The sequence below is a fragment of the Heloderma suspectum genome, chromosome 1 (assembly GCF_057233095.1).
Source record: "Heloderma suspectum isolate Gila_16-S chromosome 1, 16-S_ref, whole genome shotgun sequence".
NCBI lineage: Eukaryota > Metazoa > Chordata > Lepidosauria > Squamata > Helodermatidae > Heloderma > Heloderma suspectum.
The window spans coordinates 393270536-393297479 of record NC_139458.1 but is presented as its reverse complement, the minus strand read 5'-3'; the positions used below and the strand labels follow the sequence as shown (position 1 = coordinate 393297479).

The 26944-nt window shown below is 42.0% G+C and overlaps 1 protein-coding gene across 1 annotated transcript in view; it reads left to right on the top strand.

Annotated features, from left to right (window-relative positions):
* DNAH14 (dynein axonemal heavy chain 14) overlaps nucleotides 1–26944 on the top strand; it is a 237827-nt gene that overhangs the window by 186261 nt on the left and 24622 nt on the right. Inside the window, 11 exon segments of the mRNA XM_084820967.1 lie at nucleotides 645–860; nucleotides 1132–1362; nucleotides 3875–3996; nucleotides 7346–7590; nucleotides 11163–11891; nucleotides 13506–13715; nucleotides 16742–16824; nucleotides 19504–19660; nucleotides 21037–21247; nucleotides 22657–22759; nucleotides 23678–23905. Coding sequence (XP_084677093.1) covers nucleotides 645–860; nucleotides 1132–1362; nucleotides 3875–3996; nucleotides 7346–7590; nucleotides 11163–11891; nucleotides 13506–13715; nucleotides 16742–16824; nucleotides 19504–19660; nucleotides 21037–21247; nucleotides 22657–22759; nucleotides 23678–23905 — 2535 coding nt within the window.

Sequence of the window (26944 nt, the reverse complement as noted above, 5' to 3'; positions counted from 1 at the left end):
ATTTATTTTATTTTATGCATTTATATATCGCCTTTCTGCCAAGGCACACAAGATGGTTTACAAGTTTAAAATACTAAAACAAACAAGTGTAACCAAAATCAGAACAGAATTCTCTCTTTAGGAGATAATGGGAGGAGGATCCTGATCTGGGGTTCTTCAGTTCTGCCTTCCCAATTGTCCTCTCAAGCCACAGATGGTCCCTTGAGAAGCCATGGCCAGCCCAGGACATTTTGCTGCCTGAAGCCCAGCAGCAGATACATTCCTCTGCTCCTCCCCACCACACACACATATACAATTCAAGGTGCATAATACCCAAGGCTGGCCAAATTATTTTGACATCTCAGACAGATAATCTCATAAGTATCACTCCCACTACATGACAGTTAAAAATACCACAATAATAAATAATTTTTAAAAATGCTGCCCTTTTGTGATACCCCAAATCAGCTGCCTAGGGTGGCCACCTCACTTGGCCTAACGGTAGGGCTGGCTCTGTCAGGAGCTGAAGGCACAGACTCCCTGGCCTGGGTTTCCTCACTTCATTATGTTGCAACTACTATATGTTTTAAGCAAGCTAGCTTTTCTAATATTTAAGTCCATGGTATTTGACTGAAAACATAATTTTTGTTATTTTGATATCCTAGGAACGCTGGCAGGAATCTGTTAATAATCTTGATCAAAGACTTCAGGGAATTGTGGGTGATGCCCTTGTTTCGGCAGCATGTATTGTCTACAGTGGAGTGTTATCAGCAGGATTTCGTCAACAGATTGTGAATGAGTGTCTGAAACTCTGCAATGAAAACAATATTCCAGTATCTCCAAATTATTCATTAATAAACTGCATGACAGAAAAAAGTGAGGTAGTATGCATAAGGATAAAAATAAACAAGGACTATGAGGTTTCTTTATAATTTAAATTAAAGGACTTCTTAGGAAGCTGATTATTTGTTCTTCAGTCTAAATTTTCTACAGCGGTTGCATTAGCACATTAACTGGGTAAAGGGTCCATTTTTTATTTATTGTAATGAGAAATTATACTCTGTGTTTTTATGTGATTGCTCATAACCACCTCAATGTTCTGTGCAACAAAATTATTGTCATTATATAAATATTAAAATTAATATTTTATAGGTCCGTAACTGGCAAAATGCAGGTTTGCCACTAGATCAATACTCCACTGAAAATGCTATACATGTTAAGCATGGACAACGGTGGCCTTTGCTAATTGATCCGGAAAGGCAAGCTTCCAAATGGATATGTCAAATGGCAGGTAGCAAACTACGACAAATTCGTGTTACGGATGCCAATTATTTAAGAACACTTGAAACTGCTGTGCGTATTGGCGAATCAGTCCTGCTTCAGGTAGCTCAGCTTCCACTGAGGCTTGTTACTCAACTGTTAAGTAACTGTAGCCATGGAGAAAGCGATAAAGCAGTAAATATAAATGTTGAGGGGCCATGTAAAGAGATAGGAGTACGGTAGTTTTGAAAGAATTTGTCTCCATTTAATCTTATTAATAGGCATCATTTTAAAGTTTTAGGGTTGCTTTTCTGCCCCTTACATTGGATTGAGATTGAGAACAAGTCCACTGAAACAACTGTCAAATCCCAGACTTTGAAATGAGAAGCCCCAAGGAAAGTAGCACCATGTAGAATGCCATGATCACCACAGGAATATCATATTTTTGATGGCTTTTTGTTTAATACATGGTTTTATCATTCTGAGTGTTGAAATTAAAACAACAACACCAGTGCGTTTCTGTTTTAGAAACACATTTCTTTATACAGCTATTATCATTATAGCTTTCAAAGAAAAACACTTGATGGTAATGAATGTCATATTGTGCATATTGTGTCCATCTATGATGAGTCTCTGCACATACGTTCCAAAATAAAGACCTACACTGAAATAAATGTGGTAATATATAGAACATTTATATCTCTAATCTCCTAATATTAGTTGGCATGATGGAGCCCCCCCACCCCATTCTCCTTCTGCAAAAGATTTGTAAGTGATATTTGTTTTACTTGTACATTTTATTCAGGGAGGAAATTTGGTTCTCCTTTTGTTTGGCTGTTTAGCTGAACAATAATGCAGAAGAGAGTTATTATCACATTTGCTGTTAGCAAATACTAGACCAGGACCATGTCTTCATGACAACGGAAGGAAAAGCGAGTGGAGAGTACAGGATTTTTTTAAAGGAATCAGCTTTGTCCATGTAGGGCTCCATGAGGGAGTGCTCCGCAGCAGTAAAATTTGCTTCACAGAACATACTTCCTGGTGGGGGATGGAGTGAACATCATCTGACTGGCAGGGGCTGCTCAACCAATAAGAGAAACTGCGCAGGATCTCTATAACAAAGCTGTGAAGTAGATACTCCCATAAACTAAGCAACTGAGATCTGGAGCCTCATTGTGCTTTAGAGCATTTAGGGAATGTGCTTTAAAATGTGCTATTTCAATTGAGGGGGATCTCTGTAAATTCTGATGTGGGCATTCAGGGGACAAGCCTCATTGAGAGCAATGGGAGTTACTTCTGAGTAGACACTAATTGGTTTGTGCAGGGACAGGAAACACACAGGAAACACCCCTTGACCAAGGTCACCATGAAAGGCACACCCCTGGGCAGGGCTAGCATATGAAAGGTAAGTGTGTGGGTTGGGGCACACAACAACTATATCACTGAGAACTTGACTTGAGGAAAAGAATCTGGCTTGAAGCAGTCACCAGAAATCCAGGTTTTTGCTGATGAGCTTGCTGCTGGATGGCCATGACATCATGTATCCCTAACGACCTCAACACGCAGCCAGCTCGGAGCAAATCACTGGTGGAGACACCCCCCAGGAAATATTTCCTTGGCCAGCCCATCACTTGAATGAATGGAGCACTTGTGACACCACCGATTTAGACGAAGCTTAGTAATGAGATAACATTAGTTATTAAGCAGATTAGAAATGTACTAAATAAATAAATAAAATTAGATTCTGAGCCCTGGATACTCTTGCCACTACCAGTTCTAATCACTCAGGTTGCTGAGTCCCTGCCAGGAGCTAGAGCATATACCTTTAAATTCACTGAAATGCCATGTTGAGACTGAAGCCACTATTTTATTTTTGAATACTACTTTTCTTCTACATTAGAATCCAAGGCAGCATACATAGGGTTCCCTGTCAGTCTCCCATGCAGGCTTTGACCAGTCCCATATCTGCTTAGCTTCAGCAAGGTTGCTGCATAATGTACCCCTGAAAATATCTTGGGACAACTACATCACCTGCTCTGCTCTTTCATTGGTCTTCTCATCCACACTCCTTGCCTGCTTACTGTGGGGGAAAGGTAGAATCCAGAGAAGGTGCAGAAGATGGATGGGCTAGAGGTCTGGTAGAGATATAATGTATAAGCACTACCCATGGGTGAGATCCTGATACCCACTAATCTCTCCAGTACCTTGAACTAGACAGAAATGTTGCCAGTGCAATGAGAATGGTTATGCAGTTGCTAAGGAAATATACAAACACCTCTGGAACTCCAACTATTTGAGTGAGGGGAGAGTATTGTTCAGTGTAATGTATTTATTTAAGAAATGTCTTAGCTGCTTTTCATTATCAAATAATCCAAAGTGGGGTACACAAGCGATAAAACACAGTAAAATACTACAGCAAATACTACTATTAAAAAGGCCATAATCAAATAGGAGAGAACAGTAACAGGTAAATACATGGTATGATGTAGCAAGAGAAAAGTAAGAAAAAATTAATTAAAAGTCTGGGTAAACAAATAGGTCTTTAGCTGGTGTGGAAAGTTTGTAAAATTTGTTACCATCTGTATATGAGGCGCCTGTATAATTGTCGCATTGACTGTGGTTTTATGCTTTTTAGGATGTTACTGAAAAATTGGATTCAAATATGAAACCAATCTTAAAAAAGGAAGTCTACAGCAAGGGAGGGCAACAATTCATTAGAATAGGAGATTCTGAAGTTGAGTATAACCAGAACTTTAGGTAACTGCTCATCAGTGATATTTCTTTAATTCTGTACTTTCTTTAAATTTAACTACCCCTGAAAAGAGTTAGATGGAGGGCTCCTGGCACTAACAGTCAACAGGCATTGATTATACAGTTATTCCATCTTTTCTTCTTTAACGGGTTTTTTTCTGGTAAGAAAAAAGGCTGAAGAAGTGGTGGGGAACCATGGGAGGCTACAAATGGAAGATTACATCATCTGGACCTATAATAATGTTCCATGAAAGAGGCAGGGTGATTGTACAATAAAAGTTTCATCTGGAAGCACAGTATTTATTTTATCTACGTTGTATGTTTGAGTGTGACAAAGTATTTTCTACTGAAAAAACATAGAGTTTTTCCCGATTCTCAGATCAGGAAATTGATAAATGAGTTGCCATACAGGAAGGGCTATAAAGTTGTAACATGAAAGATAGGAACTTTATGCTCTTTTATACAGCGCCATATGATGGCAATTCCTAGAAAAGGGGTAAAAGCCTTAACTTCTAAATGAAGTTGCACAAGCAAAGTTAAGGAGAATGGTGAAGTCAAAATAAATTCCTTACTGTCCTGCATTAAAGGGACATCTGATGAATCTTAAATAAACCAGAGATAATTTAATGGTGTTGGGCGTTGGCTACCTGAATGCTGTTTTTTACTCTTTCTTGTACAAAAGAATGTTAATGGACAAGAATGACCGGTTAATGTTCCTTAATGTTGACAAGCCATAACATTTATTTAGGGTGCAATCCTGTGCATGTTTAGGCAGAAAAAAGTCCCACAACTCCCAGCATTCCCCAGCCATCAATGCTGGTTGCATAATGTTGGGAGTTGTAAGACTTTTTTCTGTATAGATGTGTGTAGGATTGTGCCTGTAATCTATGCTTAAAGCCTGCTGCTAAGACTTATTTTCTCAGTTTGGTGTGAGGAGGTAACCACAATTGGGGTAACTCTCCCCACTGCCCAGGAAAGGTAGGGATCATATGACCACAGAACCTTGCCCGCTGTATTTAGCCTTTGGACTTTCCCAGATATATATTTACTCCTTCATATTCTCTGATCCTTATTTCTACTTCTTTTTGGTCCTTATTGTTCCCTTCATTTAAAAAACAAAAAGTACCACACACACAAATTTACCTACTTTTCCTGTCTCTGCCTTCCTTCTCCCTCTGTTCCAGTTGGCTTTGTCAGAGAAGCACTCCTTTAAGCCTAAAAAGGTAGAGGTGTAAAGGAGCTCTGAGCATGAGTCTGCACTTTAGGAGGTTCCTTTGAGTAGCTGCACTGTTCAGTCATCCAAGAGTGCATCATTTTTCACATTACATGTTGTACTGAAGGCACCATTTGAGACTGTGGGCATCACTACACCAGCCTAAAATCCTGCATTTAAAATGGGGATTTCTGTCTCTGTTTTAAATGGAGGATCACAACGACTCCCTTTTTCACATGCTTCCTTTTCCCCCACCCCCTTCCTCCTCCTTCTGCCCGTATCTGAGTCTTCCATTATCTTTCATTGATCTCGCTCCTCTTCTTGCCGCTTTTCCACCTTTCATGGAGGGAACTGAAGCGAATGCAACGCAACAGGGTAATTTGATAGCTCATTATCTGCAATCTATTTATAAATGGAACAAAGGGCCTTTAGTGCAGGAGACGCCTTGAATGATCACAGTGTCATGTAAAGAGCCTGCAAACTTCCATGAAGGAGCAATCTCAATCGCAGGATAAAAGCTTAATGTGAAGGAGCCCTGTATGTCCCTCTGTCAAGAGGACCACACAGAACACTTCAGCCTGAGAGTGTTTGGGGAGGGGCCCAGCACATGGGCAGGCAGAAGACATCTGCACCTCGACCCAGCTGGCCTCACTTATCAGTCAGCCTCTGCATAAAAGACAAACCTCAAAGGTGCTGGAGGCAATTGTTGATGCTCATCCATAGCAGAAAACATTCCTGCCAGCACCTGGACCCAGCACTGATTATTCTCGAACCCAGAATGACTCTGACTATTCTCCAGCACATCCCTATATCTGGTTTTGTTTTCCTTGACTTTGGACTGATACTCTTGGCTTCTTTACCTCGGACTATTTAAAGACTAACGCTAGCTGCTGCTTTTCGCTCAACTCAAGTAGTTTACAATACTGCTCTTCATGCACTCCAGACTGGGCTAAGTCCCTTCTCTGCTTAGGGAAGGGGTTATAGCTCAGTAGTAGAGCACATGCTTTGAATGAAGAAAATCCAAGGTTCAATCCCTGGCATTTTTAGCTAGGCCTAGGAAAGAATCCTGCCTGAAACCCTGGAGAGCTTCTGCTAGTCAGAGTCAACCATGCTGGGCTAGATGGACCAGGGCTCTGACTCGGTTTAAGACAGCTTCCTATGTTCTCAGCTGTTGGTGCCTCTCTTGCTTTTTCTTTGTCCTACCCCACAAATATATTTCCTCTCTGCTTGGCCAAATAACAGAACTACAGGACAACCAGTCTGAAGCAAAGTTATACAGTCATCTGATCCTTGACTTTCCTGGGGGTGGGGTGTTAACCCATTCATGGGTGCCTCCATCACACTAAAGCAGGGCTGCCCTTGAAAATTGTTCAGAAGCTGCAGCTTGTGCAAAATGCGACAGCCGGATTAATAACTGGAACCAGAAAGTCTGAGCATATAACACCAATCCTAGCCTGCTTGCATTGGCTGTCTCTATGTTCCTGAGCCCAATTCAAGGTGCTGGTTTAAACCTATAAAGCCTTACATGGCTTGGGACCACAATACCTGATGGAATGTCTCTCTTGACATGATCCTCCCAGACACTGCAGTCGCCATCAGAGGCTTCCTCCGAGTGCCTCTTCCAAGGAAGGCTTGGAGAGTGGTAATAAGGGAGAGGACATTCTCAGGGGTGCCCCCCCTCATTGTGGAACAATCTCCCCATTGAGGCCTACATGGCACCAACACTGTCATCTTTTCAGCACCAGGTTAAGACTGTCCACTACTCCTAGGCATTTCATGGCATATGATGGGGCATTTATGTGAGCTGCTTTTATCAAATCTAGTATTTAACTGAAACTCTTCAGTTGTTTAAATTGTTTTACATTTAGTATGTTAAAATTTTATACTGTGTTATTATCTTGTATTTTATGGTTTGCAGTTTTTGTGAATTGCCCTGAGAGCTTCAGTTATTGGGCAATATAATAATAATTATAATAATAATCCAGAAGAAATTTTCATCGTAAAGGCCAATGTTCCATTTTCACTCATCAGTGTTCCACATTTTTACTTCAAGGATGTGAGCTACAATTAGAAACAAATTTCCTTTGAGTAATGTAAGTTGTACCAGGAACTATCTTTTATAGATGTTTATTGTTGTTTCAGATTATACCTGACAATACGGAAAGCCAACCCCCATTTTCTACCAGCAGTATGCAATCTTGTGACAATGATAAATTTCACTGTAACATTCCAAGGTTTGCAAGATCAACTTTTGTCTGCTGTTGTAATTAAGGAACAACCTGAGCTTGAACAAAAGCGTTGTGAGTTGCTGGAAAGCATATCTATGGACCTAGTAACACTTCATGAACTTGAACAAAAATCACTCAGACTTTTGCAGAAAACAGATGGTAAATACAAAGTCTACCTAAATCCTTAAATGTCATCCATTTGTTTTGAATAAGTACAAACATAGGTTCAAATCCCTGCTCAGCCATGAAGGTTTCAGCATAATCAACCTCAATGGGCTAAAAACACTGCTTTGATCTTCTTGAAGGAAGGATGAGATCTAATTATAATATATAATGGGCCATGCAAACTAAATTCTATATCATTCCCATTGTAATTAAAGGACTATTTCTTCCCATGTGAACAGGCCCACACATGCCAATTACTCTCAGAGGCCTTCCTCAAAATGGGTCGTGACTCAAGAGAGGGCCTTTTCAGTTGTAGCATCCTTATATGGAATGCCCTCCCACAAGAGGCTCACCTGCTGGGACTGAAGTTTGCCAGCAAGTGAAGATCTTTTGTATTTGCCCAAGCCTTTTATATTTGCCCATGTTTCTGCATGTCAGCTCTACCTCTCTTTTCCACCTAAGAGTTCAAGGGAGGTGGTAGAACTCTTGAACAAATATCTGGATATGGTACTGGTAGGTTGCAGGTAGCAGCTATGGTCAGGAGTGTTTTTACAAGCTCTGGCTTGAATATCAGTTGCAGTTCTATCTGGAATTGTCGAACCTATCATTTACCCATGTACTGGTTACCTCCAAAATGGACTATTGCAATGAGCTTTACAGGGGGCTCCCCCTGAAGCAAATTCAGAAGTTTCAATTAGTACAAAATGCAGCTGTTTGAAGGCCGGTGGAGACCAGGAAGTTGGGAGACATCACTCTGATCTTGTGCCAACTGCACTGGTTACCAGAAAGCTTCCAGTCCCAATTCAAAGTGCTGGCCTTGACCTTTAAAGCAGGGGTGCAGAACAAAAAGTGAATGGGAGGCCAGATGACTTCCCATCCAGCCCTCCCTGGGCCATATGGCATCAGATGGTTGTGGCAATGCTCCTGACGTCAGTGTTTTCTTTTTGATGTTTCAGATTTTTCTTGTTTTCCTTTTCCCTCCCCATCTGTTTTTCTTCTTATGTCTTGCTTGTTTAGATTGTAAGTAGAAGGGCAGGCACCGGTGTCTAGATTTGTTGGGTTTGCTGGTGCCTGTAGCCCCTTTCTCTCCCCCCCCCACGCCACATTAAATAAGTTAATCCACACACAGAGACACACAGCGACATGCTCTCTCTTTCTCTCTGAATAGCAAAAGAAAAAGAGACAGAGTTTTCCCTCCACCCTGTTGCTGCACAAAACGTATTCTGCTGCTCTCATAGTTAAAGAGGGGGAGAGAATAATACAAGCTCATTTCTCTGATTGGCTAGGGCATGCTTAGATTTCTCAATCTTCGGTACTCCTGATTTGTCTTTGGGGATGGGACAAAATATGCCCATCCAGGCAGTGTGGTTGTCCCCAACAGCCTGCCTGCCTGCCTGCGAAGTTAGTTTCTGCCCAATACTTAAGAATTCTCCCTTCTATGCTACTGCCATAACATAGGTGGACATTCACTCTTTGGCTCTAAGAGCATGTGGCTGCTGCTGACTTAGGTCTCTTCAATACCTCTTCTGGTAATGTATAGTAAAAGAGTCTCCTGGTGGACTTCTGGCTGGGACCGATGTCGCTCTGGCAGCTTCCCACGGGTGCTCCGTGGGAGCTTTCTCAAACAGCTTTTTAAAAGGCTGAAAAACCTTTTCATCTCCCTCCTGGAATTGAAAGGGGGGGCAAGGCAGCAGCTCTGGATAACATCTTGGAGAAAAGTAACCCCCACGAGATAGTGGGGGGACTGGATTCCAGGATTATCTCCCCAGAGCCTTACCAACGCAAAAAGCTTTACTGAGGCACCTATTTTATAGGAGAAAACAGGGCTGACATGTCCCACAACAATATATGCTTTAAGGAATATCAACAACTTCTGAGGGATGATTTAAGAAATGTTAATAATATTTGAGAACACCTGAGGACCTGTAAGATCTGTTTGAGAGAAACATGTCTGTGCCGAGGAGAAGAAAAGAGCTGGCATCGACTCCCCCATATCTTCTGTGTCAAAAGTGTTGAGAACAGGAGATATAGGGGAATTACAGTCAGGGCCAGAAATACTGGAACAAGGATAACTGTTTTGGCAGTTGGCCTCTGTACACTACCACATGGAAGTTGAAAGGAAACACACCCAGATGGGAGCGAAGTCAGGACTTTCAGCTGTAATTCAAGGGGTTTGACAAAAAATGGGGCACTAACCATTCAAGAAGTACAGCCAGTGGCATACACACACACCCATCATTGGTGGCTCTTAAGTAATGGAACAATGGCTGACAAGCAGCTGCATGGCCAGGTGTGGCCTGTTTCCTGGGTACCCCATGACCAATCAAGCAGATAAAAGGCCTGGAGGTGGTTCTGAGTGTTACGTTTGCATTTGCTAGCTGTTCACTGGAACTCCCAACATGAGGTCCAAAGAGGTGTCCATGCGAGTGAAGGAGGCCATCATTAGGCTGAGGAAACAACATAAACCCATCAGAGTGATAGCAAAAACAGTGGGAGTGGCCAACACAACAGTTTGGAACATCTTGAAAAAGGAGGAATTAACTGGCAAGCTCAGCAACAGCAAAAGGCTTGGAAGACCACGGAAGACAACTATAGTGGATGACCTGCAGAATGCTGCTCATGGTGAAGAGGAACCCTTTCACAACATCTAGCCAGGTCAAGAACGCTCCTGTGGAGGTAGGCATGTCATTGTCAACATCTACAGTCAAGAGACGGCTTTATGAATGTAAATACAGAAGCTTCACAACAAGGTGCAAACCACTGGTAGCGCTCAAGAACAGAGAGGCCAGATTAGCCTTTGCCAGTAAACACCTAAAAAAGCCTGCCCAGCTCTGGAAAAAGATTATTTGGACTGATGAATCTAAGATTAACTTGTCCCAGAATGATGGGAAGAGAAAAGTTTGGAGAAGGCAAGGAACAGCTCATGATCCAAAGCATGCCACATCATCTGTCAAACATGGTGGAGGCAGTGTTATGGCATGGGCATGTATGGCTGCCAATGGAACCGGGTCACTGGTGTTTATTGATGACCTGACTGCTGATAAAAGCAGCAGGGTGAATTCTGAAGTGTATAGGGCTATACTTTCTGCTCAGATTCAGCTGAATGTTGCCAAACTGATAGGACGCCACTTCATATAGCGGATGGATAATGACCCAAAACATACAGCAAAAGCTACCCAAGCATTTCTGAAGGCAAAGAAGTGGGATATTCTTCAATGGCCAAGTCAGTCACCTGATCTCAGCCCAATAGAGCATGCTTTTCACTTACTGAAGACAAGCCTCTTCTGGTAATGTATAGTAAAAGAGATGCATGATAGGAAATTATCATATGGGGTTTTTCCCTGCTCTCTGCAAGTAGCAATTGAACAATCAGAGCCATTGGTAGGGAATTGCAAGCACAATAATGCCATGTCACACGTTTCTTTTACTAGATTCATACACAACTATACTGACAAGTCCACACTGTTAAGCAATTTTCTGTACATGTAGAGTAGATATTTAATCAACAATGTCGTCATTTGATTTATTCTGTACCACAAATAAAGTGAACTTTCTTTAAATTCTAGGACACCTTCTAGATGACCAAGACCTCATTGACAATTTGCAGAGAACAAAAATCACTTCAACAGAGATTTTTGAGCGTGTGGAAGCATCAGCAACAACAGAAGCTACAATAACAACATTGCGTGAAAGCTATCTGCCTATTGCAACTCGTGGTGCTGTTCTCTACTTTGTAGTATCAGATCTTGTTCACATCAACTATATGTATCAGTTTTCACTGGAGTGGTTTCATAAGGTTTTTACAGACTCCATAGATGATACAAGAAAACAAAAAAGTGAGACTTCTGCAAGTGCTTCAAGTTCCTCTTCCATTGGATCAATTCGAGTCCATAGGAGGCAAAAGAAACTTGCCATCATAGAAGAAACTGACAGTGAGACAGACCACTTCAAAAGACATGTCAATGAGATAATTGAGAGGTTAACACATAAAGTTTATAAGGTACTTGTACCTGGATAAATTACACAAATGATTTTTGGCTAATATGACTTGTATAATGTATTTGTAAAATATAGTGAATTTTCATTTCTTACCCTGCAGTCAGTTTCTTCAGCCCTGTTCAGTGAAAATCAGCTATGCTTTGCTTTTCTGCTGTGCACAGCAATCATGAAAAATAATCGTGATGAAAATCAGTTTACTTACAACCTTGGATTTATATCAGATGATCAGTGGAATTTCTTCCTGCACTCTAGCATTATGGCAAATATTATGGACATACAAGACTCTGGGAATATTGGTAAAAATTATCCACCTTCAATAAATAAATAAATATATAGGTCAAAATGTGCTCTCATAAGGACATATGTACATTATCACTGAATGAATAGGTGCCATGCATATAAATAAGAGCAGAATTTGTCTCAAAAAATATCACAATATGCCAACATGGTTCCTTAAATGTTTTTCATGTTCCCCACTGGTTTAAGATAATATTTATAGAATTTATACTGCAATCACTGAATTTTTCCTAGATCATTACAAATAAGAATGAAATTTGACCATGATACAAAACTGAAACAATGTGAGAAATGTAATCATTTCTTCACTTAATTTGCTTTAACTTTTGTACTTTGTACTAAATAGATCTATGTTTATTAATCATGTCATTTTCTAATATTTTCTAATAGAATTAATTTGTTCTGTATTGGAAGAAAAACACTTCAAGGAGTACATATACCATTGTAATTTTTTTTAAATTACAAATAGTTTTATTAGTACAGTTAAAATATTTCTATTAATAAGATGCTTATTAAGACATTTTAATTAAAAAAGGAGTTAAACCATAGAACAAAATACCAAGAAAAGTTAAGAGTACAATCCTATGTATGTCTACTCAGATGTAAGGCCCACTGAGTTCAATGGGGCTAACTCCCAGGAAAGTGGATATAGGATTGCAACCTAAGGGCACAATCCTATGGCCCCTACACATTATCTGAGGGATCACAGGATACTGGGTTTTTATTTTCATGTCTGAGGCCATAGACAGAGCTACAACTTTGGAGGTGAAAATCCCTGCTTGGGTCTTAAGGCCCATTGGACACAATGGAATTTATTTCTGGGGAAATATGCTTTGGATTGCACTATTGAAATAACTCATAGGTACACATTTCCATTTAAAGTGATTTAGGGATCAACCTGCTAGACAGAAACCTCCAAACTAGGAGGCTTCCGAGAGTCCTATGACCTGCCAGACTGCTGCCAGCAGGGCATGAGAAGTGATGGAGGCAACCTCTCCATCCTCTATTTAAAAGATTGCTCTGAGCCCATCTAGTAGAATTGCGCTAGCTGGCAAGGCCACATAATATAACGTATTTGGACCTCTCCTCATCCCTGCCATCCCTTCCCAGCAGCATGCCCCCTTTTCCTCTGCCCTTTCTCATCCGAGGTTATGACACCAACCTTGGAAAAGGATCTGCCACAGAGCTTTCTGCTGTGGCTGGGAGGGAGATGGGAGTGAAGATCCCTAGTAAATGTTTAGGATTGCAGCTCATGAATAGTTGTTGTCGGGGATTATTTCAGCCCTTTATAAAAGGAAGGGTGAATTAGATGGCCTACTAAGGAACTGTTCAGCTTATATTCTGAACTTAATATGTGCTTGATTCTTCTCCATTATAATGTGTTGTTGTTTTTACAAAAATTCAAACAACGTGGAAATAGTATTTCTGGATACTCTTGTGTAATGTGACAGACAAAATAGCTTGAGTTTAAAAAAATAAAAAGTTCCCTAAGTCCTTCATTTTAGCTACTGATCAAGCTAAAAAGAACAGAGCTATATTTATCCACTGGGTGAAAATCTAAAAAGGAAATATGTATCCCACCTAAATAGATATTATTATTATTATTTGATTAGGTTCATGTGCATTTATGAAAACCCCTCCACTCCACTGGATTACTGAAATAATGTGGAAAGAATGTCAGTACATGAGCACACACATGCCAGCATTCAGCCTATTGTGTGATTCCCTCTCATCAAATTTTCAGCAATGGAGAGCTTTCCTAAACAGTCAGGATGTATATTATTTGATTAGTTCATCTTATAGACCTGTGTCACTACATCAAGGTAAGAGCTAAAGTGTAAAGAAAAAACTCTTAAGATAGTTTATTTAGTTTTAGCATACCTTTGTAACCTGTTTTTAGAAAGCCTCCCCAGTTCCCAGAATGGCGAGAAGATTCAGGAGCACTGCTATTGGGTTTAGTTTCCTTTGGATGAGAGAGCACTGAGATTTAATGTGCCTTTATAACATTTGTTTATTGATAAATATACATCAATGCATAAGTCGAGGCAAACTGGCACTTCTACAAAGCAGACCCCCAGATAACAACCTGGACAGCCCCAAAGCCTGCACCCCCAGGTGCTTACTAATTTATTAATCAGTTAATAAGCTAATCAGTTAATAACTTTGAGCTCCCCCCTCCTCTCTACTTTTTTTTGGGGGGGGGGCATCTCCTATTGAATGCTTACATTTCTTGTGCAAGTTTGTATTCCTTTTTGTTCTCGTTTGGGCAAGATGTCCATTTTCTGAAGGAAGCCTTCTTTTCTCTAATAGCTTCATCGATACTACTTGTTAACCATGTTGTTAACCTTGGACTTGATGCTACCCTTTCTGGCCTATGGTATACATTTTAGCTGAGCTTCTATTATTGTAGGTTGAGTAACTTCCAAGCATTTTGGAGAGATTTAAGTCTCTTGTTTCCCCTTTCAACTTCCTTTTTACCAGTCTCCTAATTTTAGAGAAGACTCTTCTGTTGAAGTCAAATGTGAGTCTTGGATTTCCTTGGCAATTTTCCACTTAAATATAAATTAAATTTGATAGTACTGTGATTACTGTTTCCAAGAGGTTCAACAACTTGCACATCTTGCACTAGATCCTGAGCAGCATCACTTAGGAGTAAGTCCAGGATTGGCTTCCCCTCTGGTTAGTTCTATAACCAATTGTTCTAGGTCACAGTCATTTATGTCACCGATAAATTTAACTACTTTGTCATGACTGGAACATTTATTTATTTATTTATTTATTTCTATACCACCCAATAGCCAAAGCTCTCTGGGTGGTTCACAACAGTTCACAAGATAAAATACAGCATAACAATTTAAATATACAACATTTTAAAAAACAATTTAAACAGCTAAAAATAATTTTAGTAAAATATAAATATGCATTTATCCAGACTATATGCGGGTTATATTCCACTTTTCTTTGTAAAATGAACTCAAAGCAGCTTACCAAAAACACAGTAGAAAATATATACAACACAATAAGAACAGTTCAAATTACAATAAAAATAGTTCAGATAAAAGCAGTTCAAATTACTAAAATTAAAACCAAGAGCAGGGTGAAACAAGTCCTCATAAGAACAGGGAGACAGGACATTAACCCATCCTAATAAAAGCTAGATATAATAAAAAGGTATTAGCAGCTCACCTGAAACTTCTCTCTAGGGAGGTGTATCACAACCTGGGTGCTGAGTAGTCTAAGGTGGAGATGGTGTTGTGTCCTCAACATTCTGTATGAGTACAGAATACACCACATCCTTCCCACATGCAGCACTTCTGCTTCAGAAAACCAGAAATACATTCTAGTACCCAGGGAGTTTAGTCACAATAACAAGCAGTACTGCTTCAGACCTTCCTAAACATCCATCGGTGCCCTTTAAAGTAGAAAGATGGGGATACATGAAAGGCAGTAAGGATCCATGTAAGATTGCTGTGGCTACTTTTGTGAAAAAAAATGTCCACTTGTTCAGCCCACCTCACTACAATCTTGTGAACAGCTCTTGCGAAATGGATACTGTTCGTTAGGGATGTTGGAGGAATCCATCCAGAGGGACAAGTCTGCTGACCTTTTGGCAGCTCAGCCTGCTGGACTCTGGTTCTCTTGTCCATGAGCTGGTCTGACTCAACCTGTGTCAAGGCAGGCCAGCTCATGGACTTCCACTGCCACCATCACCATTGCCGGCCGCTCTGCACAACTCTATTGCTCAGCAACAGTCAATAGCCGCGAAAGTGGCGGCAGCAGCAGAGAGATAAGGAGCCATGGTGCTGCCCTTCCTGCCGCTGCTGGCCGTTGTGCATAAGTCTCTGGTTCTCTCTGCTGGCCCCCAGCAGGGTGAACCAGAGATTTATGAATAGTGACTGGAGGGCAATAGTGGTGCCAGTTGCTATGAACAAGTCTCTCCTTCTCCTTGCTGTGGCCTGGCATGGAGATGGAGAGACTTGCCCATAGCCACTGCCAGTGTGCAACTGCAGCACCGGTTGCTGTACACGGAAAGAGACTTGTGCACAGCTGCCACTGCAGCTGGGAGTCCACGAGTTCCAGCGGGGAGCCTGTGGCTTGGCTCGTGAACGCAAGCCATGCCAAGGGCTCCAGGGAAATCCATCGAGCCCCAAGAGAGCTGGATTTCCCCACGCCAGACATCCCTACTACTCGTATGAACAGAACACTCATGGGAGCAGTCATTCGTTCAGGTACAACTGCATCAGCCCTCTGTGCACATCCATGCTTCATGCCCAATAGAAGAGGAAGGGCAGAGCAATTGAACAAGAGTGGCAGGGAGAACATCCATAGCAGAAGAACCACCAAATCCAAAGTCCTGCTAGGTTCACTGTGGCAGGATAGAAGGTAAGGGATGGTGGTTGGAGGGAAAATGCCAGGGTTGATGTACTCCCCCTGCCTCATTCCATGGGTGTGTTGGGGGAACAGGAGGACTTTTGATCTGGTGGGTCCAAAGACTCCCCTAATCTGGCCCCAGCACATCTCTGAAATGCCCCCTTTTTGCCCTTTTCTCTGTAGGCAGCCAAGGAATGGCAGCCTCAGAGTTTTCTGCAGGAGACTTCTGAGGATGAACCTCCCTTTGCCTGTACAAGGGGAGATCGTAAAAATCCTCCCAGGGACCATAGGCTTGCACCCTCAATTAACCATATTCATGTCATATACAAGCTGTCCCTGATACCCATAATTAAAATATTCTCTCATATAGCTTGTAAGTGCTGTATAAAGTTACAGATTTGTTGCAACTTTTGTATAGTATAAGACTTTCAGTAATGTAAACTATTATTTAAATCACTTCTAAACCCACAATTGGAAGTACTGAGGAAGAGCGATGATCAGATCAGTACACCTTTGCATTTTCCTTGGGAAAAGCTTTCTTCATTCGAAAGACTTACCTTGGTAAGTAAAATCTAAAGTATCTTTAATGGCATGACTAACTTAAGTCCAATGTATTTATTCATCTACTTTAAGTATGACTAAATCTGGAATCAGTCCAATCCAATGGTGACCTCGCACAAGTGGCCATTCCCACCAGTTCTGTTGTGCGAGCAGCACTCGCCCCTGGCATGATGGAGATTTAGCACTTCCAGGGACAATCTGAAACAAACGGAAATGCTCATATCTGGAATGGGGCAGGTTGGCGGAGCTGGCATAAAGGAGCTCTGCTGACCTGCCCCTCACAGAAAGGAGTGTTTCTGCTCATTTGGGGGCTTTCCCCTGGAAGTGCTAAATTTCCGTTGCACAAGCAGTGGGCACCATTTGCACAACACAATCGGTGGGGCTGGCTGCTTGTGAAACGGAAACAGCGGTAGATCCTACTCACAGATGGACAGCACTGGATATTGCCCTTTGGCTGCAGAGATTTTTAGCTTTTGGTAGGGATGTATATGAATATCTGGTTCTTTTTTGGCTTGACGGAGTACTACGGCATGTACAGTTCACTTTGTGTCTGTGAGCTGAGCTGCAGGTTGTTCCCGAACTCCGAGAACCTTTTTGTGCATTTATGGAAGGTTCCGCAATTTGCACAAATTGCTGAGCAATTTGCTCATATTACAGCCAAATATGCACAAATTATACAAATTTGGCTATAATTTGCACAATTTGCACTCATTTGGCTGTAATTTGCAGATATTCCACTGTAATTTGTGCAAATTGCTCAGAAATTTGTGCAACTTGCAGAACATGCACAAAAATTCCTGGATAATCCACGAACTGGCCTGATTTGCTGCAGATCGTGTCAGGCATTACAGTGGGAATCAAAACAAAGCCCGGGGGGGGGGGGCTAGGAAAACATGTCCAACTCCACCCCCCAAACAGTTTTCTTTGACATCCCTAGTCTTTGGTGGCCACAAATTGGTCTAGCTCAATCTTAGCAATGAAGATTGTGCTAGTTTTAATTTTAAAGAATTTTAAAGAATTCAGGCACAATCCCCTCACATTTAAGTACCTTTAAGGTCCATTTATTCAAATGGGAGGCAGTTAAGCATATGTTTAACATCCCCATTGAAATCAGTTGAATTTAAATGTACTTAAATTCATTGGATTATGTCCATCTTCCAATTCACAGATTACACCAAACTAACTACACCTTTAGATGTAGAAAAAGCAAAAGATGGAAAACTTAACAAAATGAATTTCAGCAAAGGTAGATGTAAATGTCTACATTTAGGTAGGAAAAATCTGGTGCACAAATTCAGGATTGGTGAAACTTGGCTTGATAGCAATACATGTGACAAGGATCTAGGGTTTTAATACACCACAAGCTAAGCATGAGGCAGCAGTGTGACGCAGCAGCTAACAATGCTAATCCAGGGTGTTGACCCTAGCATAGTGTTCTAGTATAGTATATAGTGTTCAGATCATAAGAAATAATGGTGCCACTCTATTCTGCCTTGGTGAGACCTCGTCTGGAGTACTGTGTCCAGTTCTGGGCACTGCCACTTAAGAAGATGTCACCAAAATGGAATATCCCCTGAGGAGGGTGACAAGGCTAGTGAGAAGATGGGAGACCAAGTCCTATGAGGAAAGTCTGAAGAAGTTGGGTATGTTTAGCCTGGAGAAGAGACTAGTAAGAAGCAATGTGATAGCCATCTTCAAATATTTGAAAGGCTGTCACATAGATAATTGAACACATTTGCTTTCTGTTGCTTCAGAAGATAGGACACAAAAGGCCAGTTTGCACAATCCCTGCAGCCCACTGTGGCTAATTTAAGCCATGGTGGGTTGCAGCTTGTGCCGGCAGCCATTTTGTATATTCAAGCCACGACTGGGGCTTGTCATGTCAACCAAACCTGGTTAAATAACCCTTGCAGAACCCATGGGCTGTTTTAGGATTATGTGAGGATTGTATAACCCCTGCACAACCCACCGTCACTGGGCTTGGATGACATGACAAGCCACAGTTATGGCTTGAACTTTTAGGATGGCACCATTGGACACCGTAGTTTGTCATGTCTTAAATAAGCCATGACAAGCCATAGCAATTGTGCAAACCTGGGCAACGTGTTTTTACTCCTTGCTGCTGGCTTTATCTTGGTTTTATTATGTGCTGTTTTTATTCTTTGTTTTATTCTTTGTATATTATGTTTTAAATGTATTCTATGCCACCCAGAGAACCTGGGTTATTGGGCGGTTAAAATGTATAATAAATGAATGAATAATAAGAAAAGCAGTGGCTGCTGGTAGCTCCAATGACAGTGGCATGGTGAATCCACTCTGGGTGCCAGTCAGAACCAGTCAGAACTCTAAAGGAGCTATCCAAGGTGCGAAAGCCAGAGCGGATTCATTGCCCCACTGACATTGGATCCACCAGCCTCCACTGAAGAAAAGGGATTTCAGCTTTATAGTAAGAAGATGTTCCTGACAGTGCACATTGTTCAACTGTGGAACAGACCACCTCTGAAGGTGGTGGACTCTGCTTTGTTAGTGATTTTTAAGCAGAGGCTGGATGGCCATCTAACAGGTTTGCTGGAGTGGTGGATTTCCAGGGGATTGGACTAGATGACCTTAGAGACATTTCCAACTCTGATTCTATGACCTTCCTGTATTCAGCTATATTATCATTTATATTTTTGGTAGATAAAAATTCTCCGATTAGAAAGTTTAAACAGTGCAGTACGAGCATTTGTAATTGAGAAATTAGGAACCAGCTATCTTCGAACTGGAGAAATTAATCTGAAAGCAGTATATGATGAATCTGATTCCATAACTCCACTAGTTCTCATCCATACTCATGGTGAGCATTGTGCAGACAAATAATGACTATATGAAAACTAACTTTTGAATTATGCAGTGGTGTAATGGAGCCAGGGCTTGCCGGGTTGAAGCACTGGGACTTTCTGAGTAGCAGGGACAATTATGTCATCTGCCACCCACCTCAGGCTTCCTTGTTCCCTCTGAGCTTAGCCATAACTGGATTAGTGTAGCTGTGATTGGGCAGTAGCATATCCAGCCCCAGACAATGGTGAGCATGAATGACAAGAGTCCATGCTCTATGGCTGACTACAGGTTACGTTAGCACCCTTGATTATTATACCCATATTGCTGAGAGGGAGAGTAGTGTATGACATCCCTGCAGTTTAGTTCAGAGTTGTTGTCTAGTGTGCTAGTGGGCTGGGTTTTTTTTAAGGGAAATGAAGTGAAGTATTTAATTAAAAGAAGGATGCTTTCCTTCATTTCCTTCATTAAATACTGTCTGCATTAATTTCCTTCTGACCTCACTGTTTACAGTCCACCCTGCCCCTCATATGTCCTGTATATAAACCTGAAAATCCCCATAATACTCCATACATCTGATGAAATGGGCTATAGTCCATGGAAGCTTATGCTAAAATACATTTCTTAATATTTAAGGTCCTACAAACCTCTGTACTGTTTTTGCTCTTAATAAAGTTTCTTTGAGTTGATGCACATGCAGAAAATGGAGGCTTATGGGTGGGGCATATGAGAGGGGTGCTTCGGAGGGGGTGGAAGGAGGCCAGAAAAGGCTCAGGATAACTCGTATCCTGACCTTTCAGGTCTCCTCCCCTCCCTGCCCACAAGAATGCTCCCTTTCCTCCTCCTTCTCAGTCACTTTTCAACCTTGGAGGGCAGCTGATGCGGTTCTTTCCATGCTGGCTGTGAGAGGGCAGGGGAGTGGGTGGGGGTCAGATCTCCAACTACCCCTTGGGAGAATTCAAACAATTCATTGGTCCTTGGGATGCTTGTCCCGGGACCATAGCATTGCTCTCTCCATCATTCAGTTTTTATGGTGTTGTATTAATGATGCAATAGTTAGGGTGGCCAGGTGGAAAACAGGGCAGGGCTCCCACACCTTTAATAATTCTATATAAGATGGAATTTCATATAAGCTAGATTGCTGTACAAGCTAAACCTGCTGAAATTCCCTCTTCAGCTATTAAAGGTTCAGCAGCCTTGTCCTCTTTTTCACCTGGACATCCTAGATATAGTACACTGTGTTGTGTTTATTCTTTTATAATGCAACATATACATTATATAATCCCAATCATTTCCTTGGCCCAATATACTAGGGTATCATAATTCTAAATAAATTTAAAGATAGAAAGTTTCTGTGTGTGGAAATAAATCATTGTTATTACACATATTACACAGGTGTAGACATTGCCTCTATCCTGCTGCGTTTTGCCCAGGAAATAAAAGGAGGCACACAACAAGTGAGAATGATGTCTCTGGGACGAGGTCAAGGGAGCAAAGCTGAAGAATTGATATACAAAGCACAGCTACTGAGTGGACAGTGGACATTCCTCCAGAATTGTCATCTTGCAGCTTCATTTATGCCTAGACTCTGCACAATTGTTGATTCGTAAGTGCTGCTTTCATTTCTTTATATATGCGATTTATTTTTAGATGGGTACAGGATCAGAATAGTCTTAATGCACGTTGTGCCTAGGATCAAGTGTGTATGTGATCCTCACCTAAAAGCCCTATAGACAGTCCCTCACCTGACAGAGCTGCAGCTATTTCTTGGCTATGGCATCTGTTATAAAGAGGCATCTACTTTCACAGTTCTTCTTATGTTCCTTATTACACTTGGAATCCCTGATTATCTATAGCTGTCCACCAGTTCTTCTGAGCTGGCCTGCAGCTGTATTAAATCGCTGCTCGAGACTATTCCGATAATTGCTCAGTTAACAGGAAGCAGTTCTTGCTGAGCAATTTTCTCCACTTAGATCTCCAAAGAGGAGTACGATAGGGGTAGCACATGTAGTAAAAAAGAAAAAAACTGTGGTTGACAGAGGGCATCTCTACACCAGCCTAAAATCCTGCATTTAAAACAGGGCTTTCTGCTTCTGTTTTAAATGCAGGATCATAACTCCCTTTTTCACATGCTTCCTTTTCTTCCCATCCCGTCCCCCCTCCTTCTCCCCGTATCTGAGTCTTCCATTATCTTTCATTGATCTCACTGCTCTTCTTGGCTTTTCCTCTTTTCATGGAAGAAACTGAAGCAGAACACAATGGGGTAATTTGATAGCTCATTACTGCAATCTATTTAAAAATGGAACAAAAGGCATTTAGTGCAGGAGATGCCTTGAATGATCATGGCGTCATGTAAAGAGCCTGCAAACGTCCATGAAGAAGCAATCTCAATCGCAGGATAAAAGCTCCGTGTGAAGGAGCCTGTTGAGAGATCCCGTAATTGGATCTCAGTTCCTTATGGAGTAGTGAGCCATTTCCTCTCTACGTATGCTATGTTCTGCCAATGTTTGCCTAATTCCAGTGTCCTTTAAAATCCTCACTACTACTTGTTTTGGCAGTTTACACTGGCAAAGGTAGACATCATTTCCATGGCTGGGGCAGCTTGAAAAAGGACAGACACAAATATTATAACTGCTGGCCCCATGTAAGTGGGCAGTTCCCATGAAAGTTTCCCCAGACAGTTTCCTACCTGAATATGTGATTCAATGAAGAAAACTAATGCTGTTTGCATTTGTGAATTGGCCCTTAGAGTCCAAGGTTTGAACATTGTATCCTTGACTTGGTGGTGAGATGCAGCCACACTGAATAGGAGATGAATAACTTTTTATATGTGAGAGGTGATGAAATATAGTTGCCTTGGTAACTAATGTGGGGTGGCGAGACAGTTGTTAGATTGTTTCTTGTAAACTCTTATACAGATGAATTATTGGTTAAATAGTAGTGAACTTTGTGCAGTGCAATGTTACATCCAGTTTTCAAATAGTAATGTTGTTACGAAACTGCTTCTATCCACAGGTTTACCTCTTCAGAAATAAATATAGACCCTGAGTTTAGACTATGGTTAAGTTCAACACCAGATACTTCTTTTCCCGTGCCTATTTTGCGCAAGGGGCTAAAGGTAAGACTTCAAATAATCCCTACTATCAGAGGGATGATTCAGATGTTCTTGGGGTGGATGATTTAGAAATCTAGTTGGCCCCAAGTAGAAAAAAGTAGTTACTATGAGCTGAGTGTTTGAGTACATAAGCTTGCTTGTGCTTATGAAAGGTATTGTAAAAGCAAATGAGGGCGCAATCCTATGGCTGCTAGAAAGCAGCTAGATGGCCATAGGATTTTTCAGTTTTCAGGAACTGACCTTGGAGCCTGCGCTCCAAGGTCAGTTCCCAGAAAACTGCCTCCTCGCCCCTCCTCCCCCACCTCATAGGTGGCATGGATCGTCCCAGGCTCTGCTCTCAAAACAGCAGCACAGAGTGGGAGGAAAGGGGGCGTTCCCGGGGGCGGGGAGGGGCGGGGATGGCGGAAGCGTCATTATGACACTTTCTATGTGTTGTCTGGCCAAGCCTGCCCTCTGCTCCAAATTGCTCTAGCTGGACAGCCAAAATCAGCCATCTAGCCGGTAATGCAGGGCAGGTGGAGCGTGGAGGAGAAGATCCTCTCCGTGCTCTGCCCACCCTGCATTGGAAAGAATCATAGAATCTTAGAATCATAGAACCATAGGTGGTCACCTCTGAGTTTGGAGATAACTGCCTATCCTGATAGGATTGTGCCCTTAGTTAAATAACAAAGCTCACTATTAAAATCTTAAATCCTGTTGGTTTCAATGGGACTTGAGCATGCTTGACTGTCTCTACATTGCAGCCAGGTAAAAGAAAGTCCCATTGGTTTCAGTGAACTTCCATATAATGAAATGCATTTATGATCATTTTGTGATTCAGATAGAGATAGAGATAGAGATACACACACACACACACACACACACACTGGTGAAGTCTACTTTTTTAATTCATAAACCATGTGCTTACTTTACTTTCTAAAGATAGTCGTAGAACCTCCCCAAGGACTAAAGGGAACATTACTTCAAACATTTGGGTTACGTGGTACAGGATTGGTAACAGAAGCTATATTCAACAAGGCTACCTGCGGGCCATCATGGAAAAGGTTACTATTTAGTCTGTGCTTCTTCAATGCTGTAGTCCATGAAAGAAAGAAATATGGAGCTTTGGGTTGGAATATTCCATATGAATTTAACTCTTCAGATCTAGAGGTAAGAGGAAGGGTCAAAGAAAAGTATGATTATAAATGAAAACAGCATATATTGTAGCCATAGAGTTTAAATTTTGATCTGGAGTTTTTATCCTGCTGGTGGGCGCATCGCCCAGTTGAGTTCTGCTCAGAACACTCCCACTGGCAGAAAGGGAAAAAGGTGATCTTTGCCAGCTCCCACACTGTTCCAGAGGATCCCCCAATCCTTTGGCGTAATTTTGAGGAGAGATATGGGACCATAGACAAAGGGGAGATTCTGTAAAGATCGCATGCTCCCTCGTTCAGCCCGTGGAAAAGCTTGGTTGGCTCAAAAGCCTCCCACTGATGGAAGGAGCCCTTCAGTCAGCAGGAGGCTTTTGCTATAAATCCAACCTACTGTTTTCAAATTGTGCCTGGCAATGCTTCCACTCTTCCATGTACTAGCAGATACAACAGTGTGGAAGTGCTGATATTTTCCTTCTCTATTTCCCACCTGCCAGGGGCGTTGCTAGGTTCTTAAGAGATCTGGGGCACAGGCCCATAACACAAATTTGCATATACGAGTCTAAGTGTACGTCTCATATATGTGTGTGTGTGTGTGGTGTGTACATGCAGTGTGCTTGCGTGTGTGTATAGAATACAGACTGACAGAGAGACAGACAAACGAAGTGTGCACTGACCCCCCCCCCACTTCAACTCAGACCCCGATTCAGCATTTTGGAAAACATCCTGCTTCTACTCTGGCCAATTTGTAGTCGGACCACTTCAGCTCAGCACCAAACCTGAGTCAAGGTTTGGAAAAATGAGTCTTTATGCTTCCTGTTGACTACCATGGGAAATTAGAAAAAAAAACTGTAACTTTTTTCTCTCAGTCAGAACTGGATGATAATTTCAGGCATAGTAGCCCCCTAGAAGGGGAGTACACCTGCCACATGTCAGAAAAATAGGTTCAGGGTTTATATTTTGATTTCCTTTTAAAGGGAACTACCAATAACATTTTAATTCCTTGGAAGAATTTGATAAAAATTTCAGGATTCATTGCCCTATCAGAGGAGATCCTGTCTGCCAAATTTCAGAATGCTAGCCACAAGGGTTTTTGTGCAAGGGTGGCCTTGACATTGTGAGGTCTCCAAAAGAGGACATACATATCTCCCTATGTTCCTTGTGGACCATTGTTCTGAAAATTACAGACAGCCTACAGTTGTCCCTAAGTAAGAAACCAGCAAAGTTTCAGAAGGATAGGGGCAGCAGTTCATGTGGAAGGGGAGTTCTCCAATTTCAGGGAGGGAGTGATTTGCTTTCCCTTCCATTCACACCTTCCCCAATAGTTTTTGGGTAAATTTGTATGAAAATGCAGAGGTCATTAGAGGTGTCCCCCAGGCAAGAAACCTGCAAACTTTCTGGAGGATATACATGCATTCTAATTTAAAATTACTAGAATTTCTTTACATTTCGCCAATGTTAGCAGCAGGGGAACAGGGGTGGGAAGGTGCTATTGCACTCATGTCCTGCTTGTAGGTTTCCTATGGTTGGCATCTGGTTGGCCACTGTGTGAACACAATGCTGGACTAGATGGACCTTGGTCTGATGCAGCATGGCTCTTCTTATGATCTTAAATATAGAGTGCCTCTGAGCATGTGCAGAATGTTTTTCTTTCACCACTGAGCACTTACATTCCCCCCTACAATTCTATTCCCCTCCATGCAACTAGGGATGTACGGATCCCCTTACCTGGGGTCCATAGAAGGGTCCGCAGGCAGGGGGAGGTGATCCGGTCCTCCCCTGGAATCCTCCCCAGCCACCTCCGCTCCATAAATATTTACATAGCCAATCACAGCCAATGGCAGGGACGCAAATGGCGTCCCCTACGCTGGACACTATTTTGTTCCGCAGCCCGGCAGCGGAAGGCTGCAGAACGAAGATGGCGACCCGGACCAGCCGCCGCCAGGTAGGTTCTGTCCCAGGGGGATTTCGGGGGGTGGCGGGGGGTAGTCCATTCCACCACAGACTCCAGGGGGCTGGATTCCAAAGAATCTGGCCTCATTGGAGTCCATGGTGGATTTCTCTGGCATCCCTACATGCAACCATCCCTCCTCGTTCTACCATCCTCCAGCAACTCTTCATAAAACAGATGTCTTGTTTTGTGCAGCTCCTCTCTACCTTCTCCTTGTTATGCACAAGCTCTCATTGTATCTTCCTCCCCATAACTTCATTTGTGCCAAGACTTCACCAGGATTCAGCCAATGAGTCTGTTTTCAAAACTAGGGCTCAGTTATGGAGGAACTCTGAGCATGCACTAAGTGCCTTTCCCTCACCACTGAAGCTAGAGTTCATGAAAAAAAAAACCCAAACCACAAATGACAAAACATGCATAGGACTGAGCTGAGAGGGTAGTCGATTCATTAGACAGAGTTGGGTAGGCACTATATTAAGCTTGCAGTACCATGCTCACAATTCAGGACTTATTTCTGAGTAAACATGCAGAACATCAAGGTGCAACCCTCCCTGCAAAAGTAACTTGTGCTGGAATCCTATGCGCACTTTCCTGAGGGTAAGCCTCATTAAACATAATGGGACTTCTCAGTAGGCATACAAAGGATTGCATAAATTAGCGATATTTATCTCTCCTCCACTTAAAAAACAAGCCCCAAACTCCTTAAAAAAAAAAAAATTAAAGCTTTCTGTTCATAGGAACATAGGAAGCTACCTTATACTGAGTCAGATCCTGGGTCCATCTAGCCCAGAATTGTTGACACTGACTGGCATCAGCAGCTCTCCAAAGTTTCAGGCAGGATTTTTTCCTAGCCCTGCCTGGAGATGCTGGGGATTGAACCTGGGACCTTTTGCATGCCACGCATGTGCTCTACCACTGAGCTACAGCCCTTCCTATTGCTGGATAATGGCAACTGATAAACAAAACAAAATCAGAGATTTGATTCTCTGCCACCATGTGAACCCACTCTTCTCAAAGACTTGAGTGAGCGAGGAGGAGAAAAACTAACCCTCTTGTCTGTTTGTATAACGTCAAATACAGTTCAGAACTTCTCTTGCCTGCCAAAGA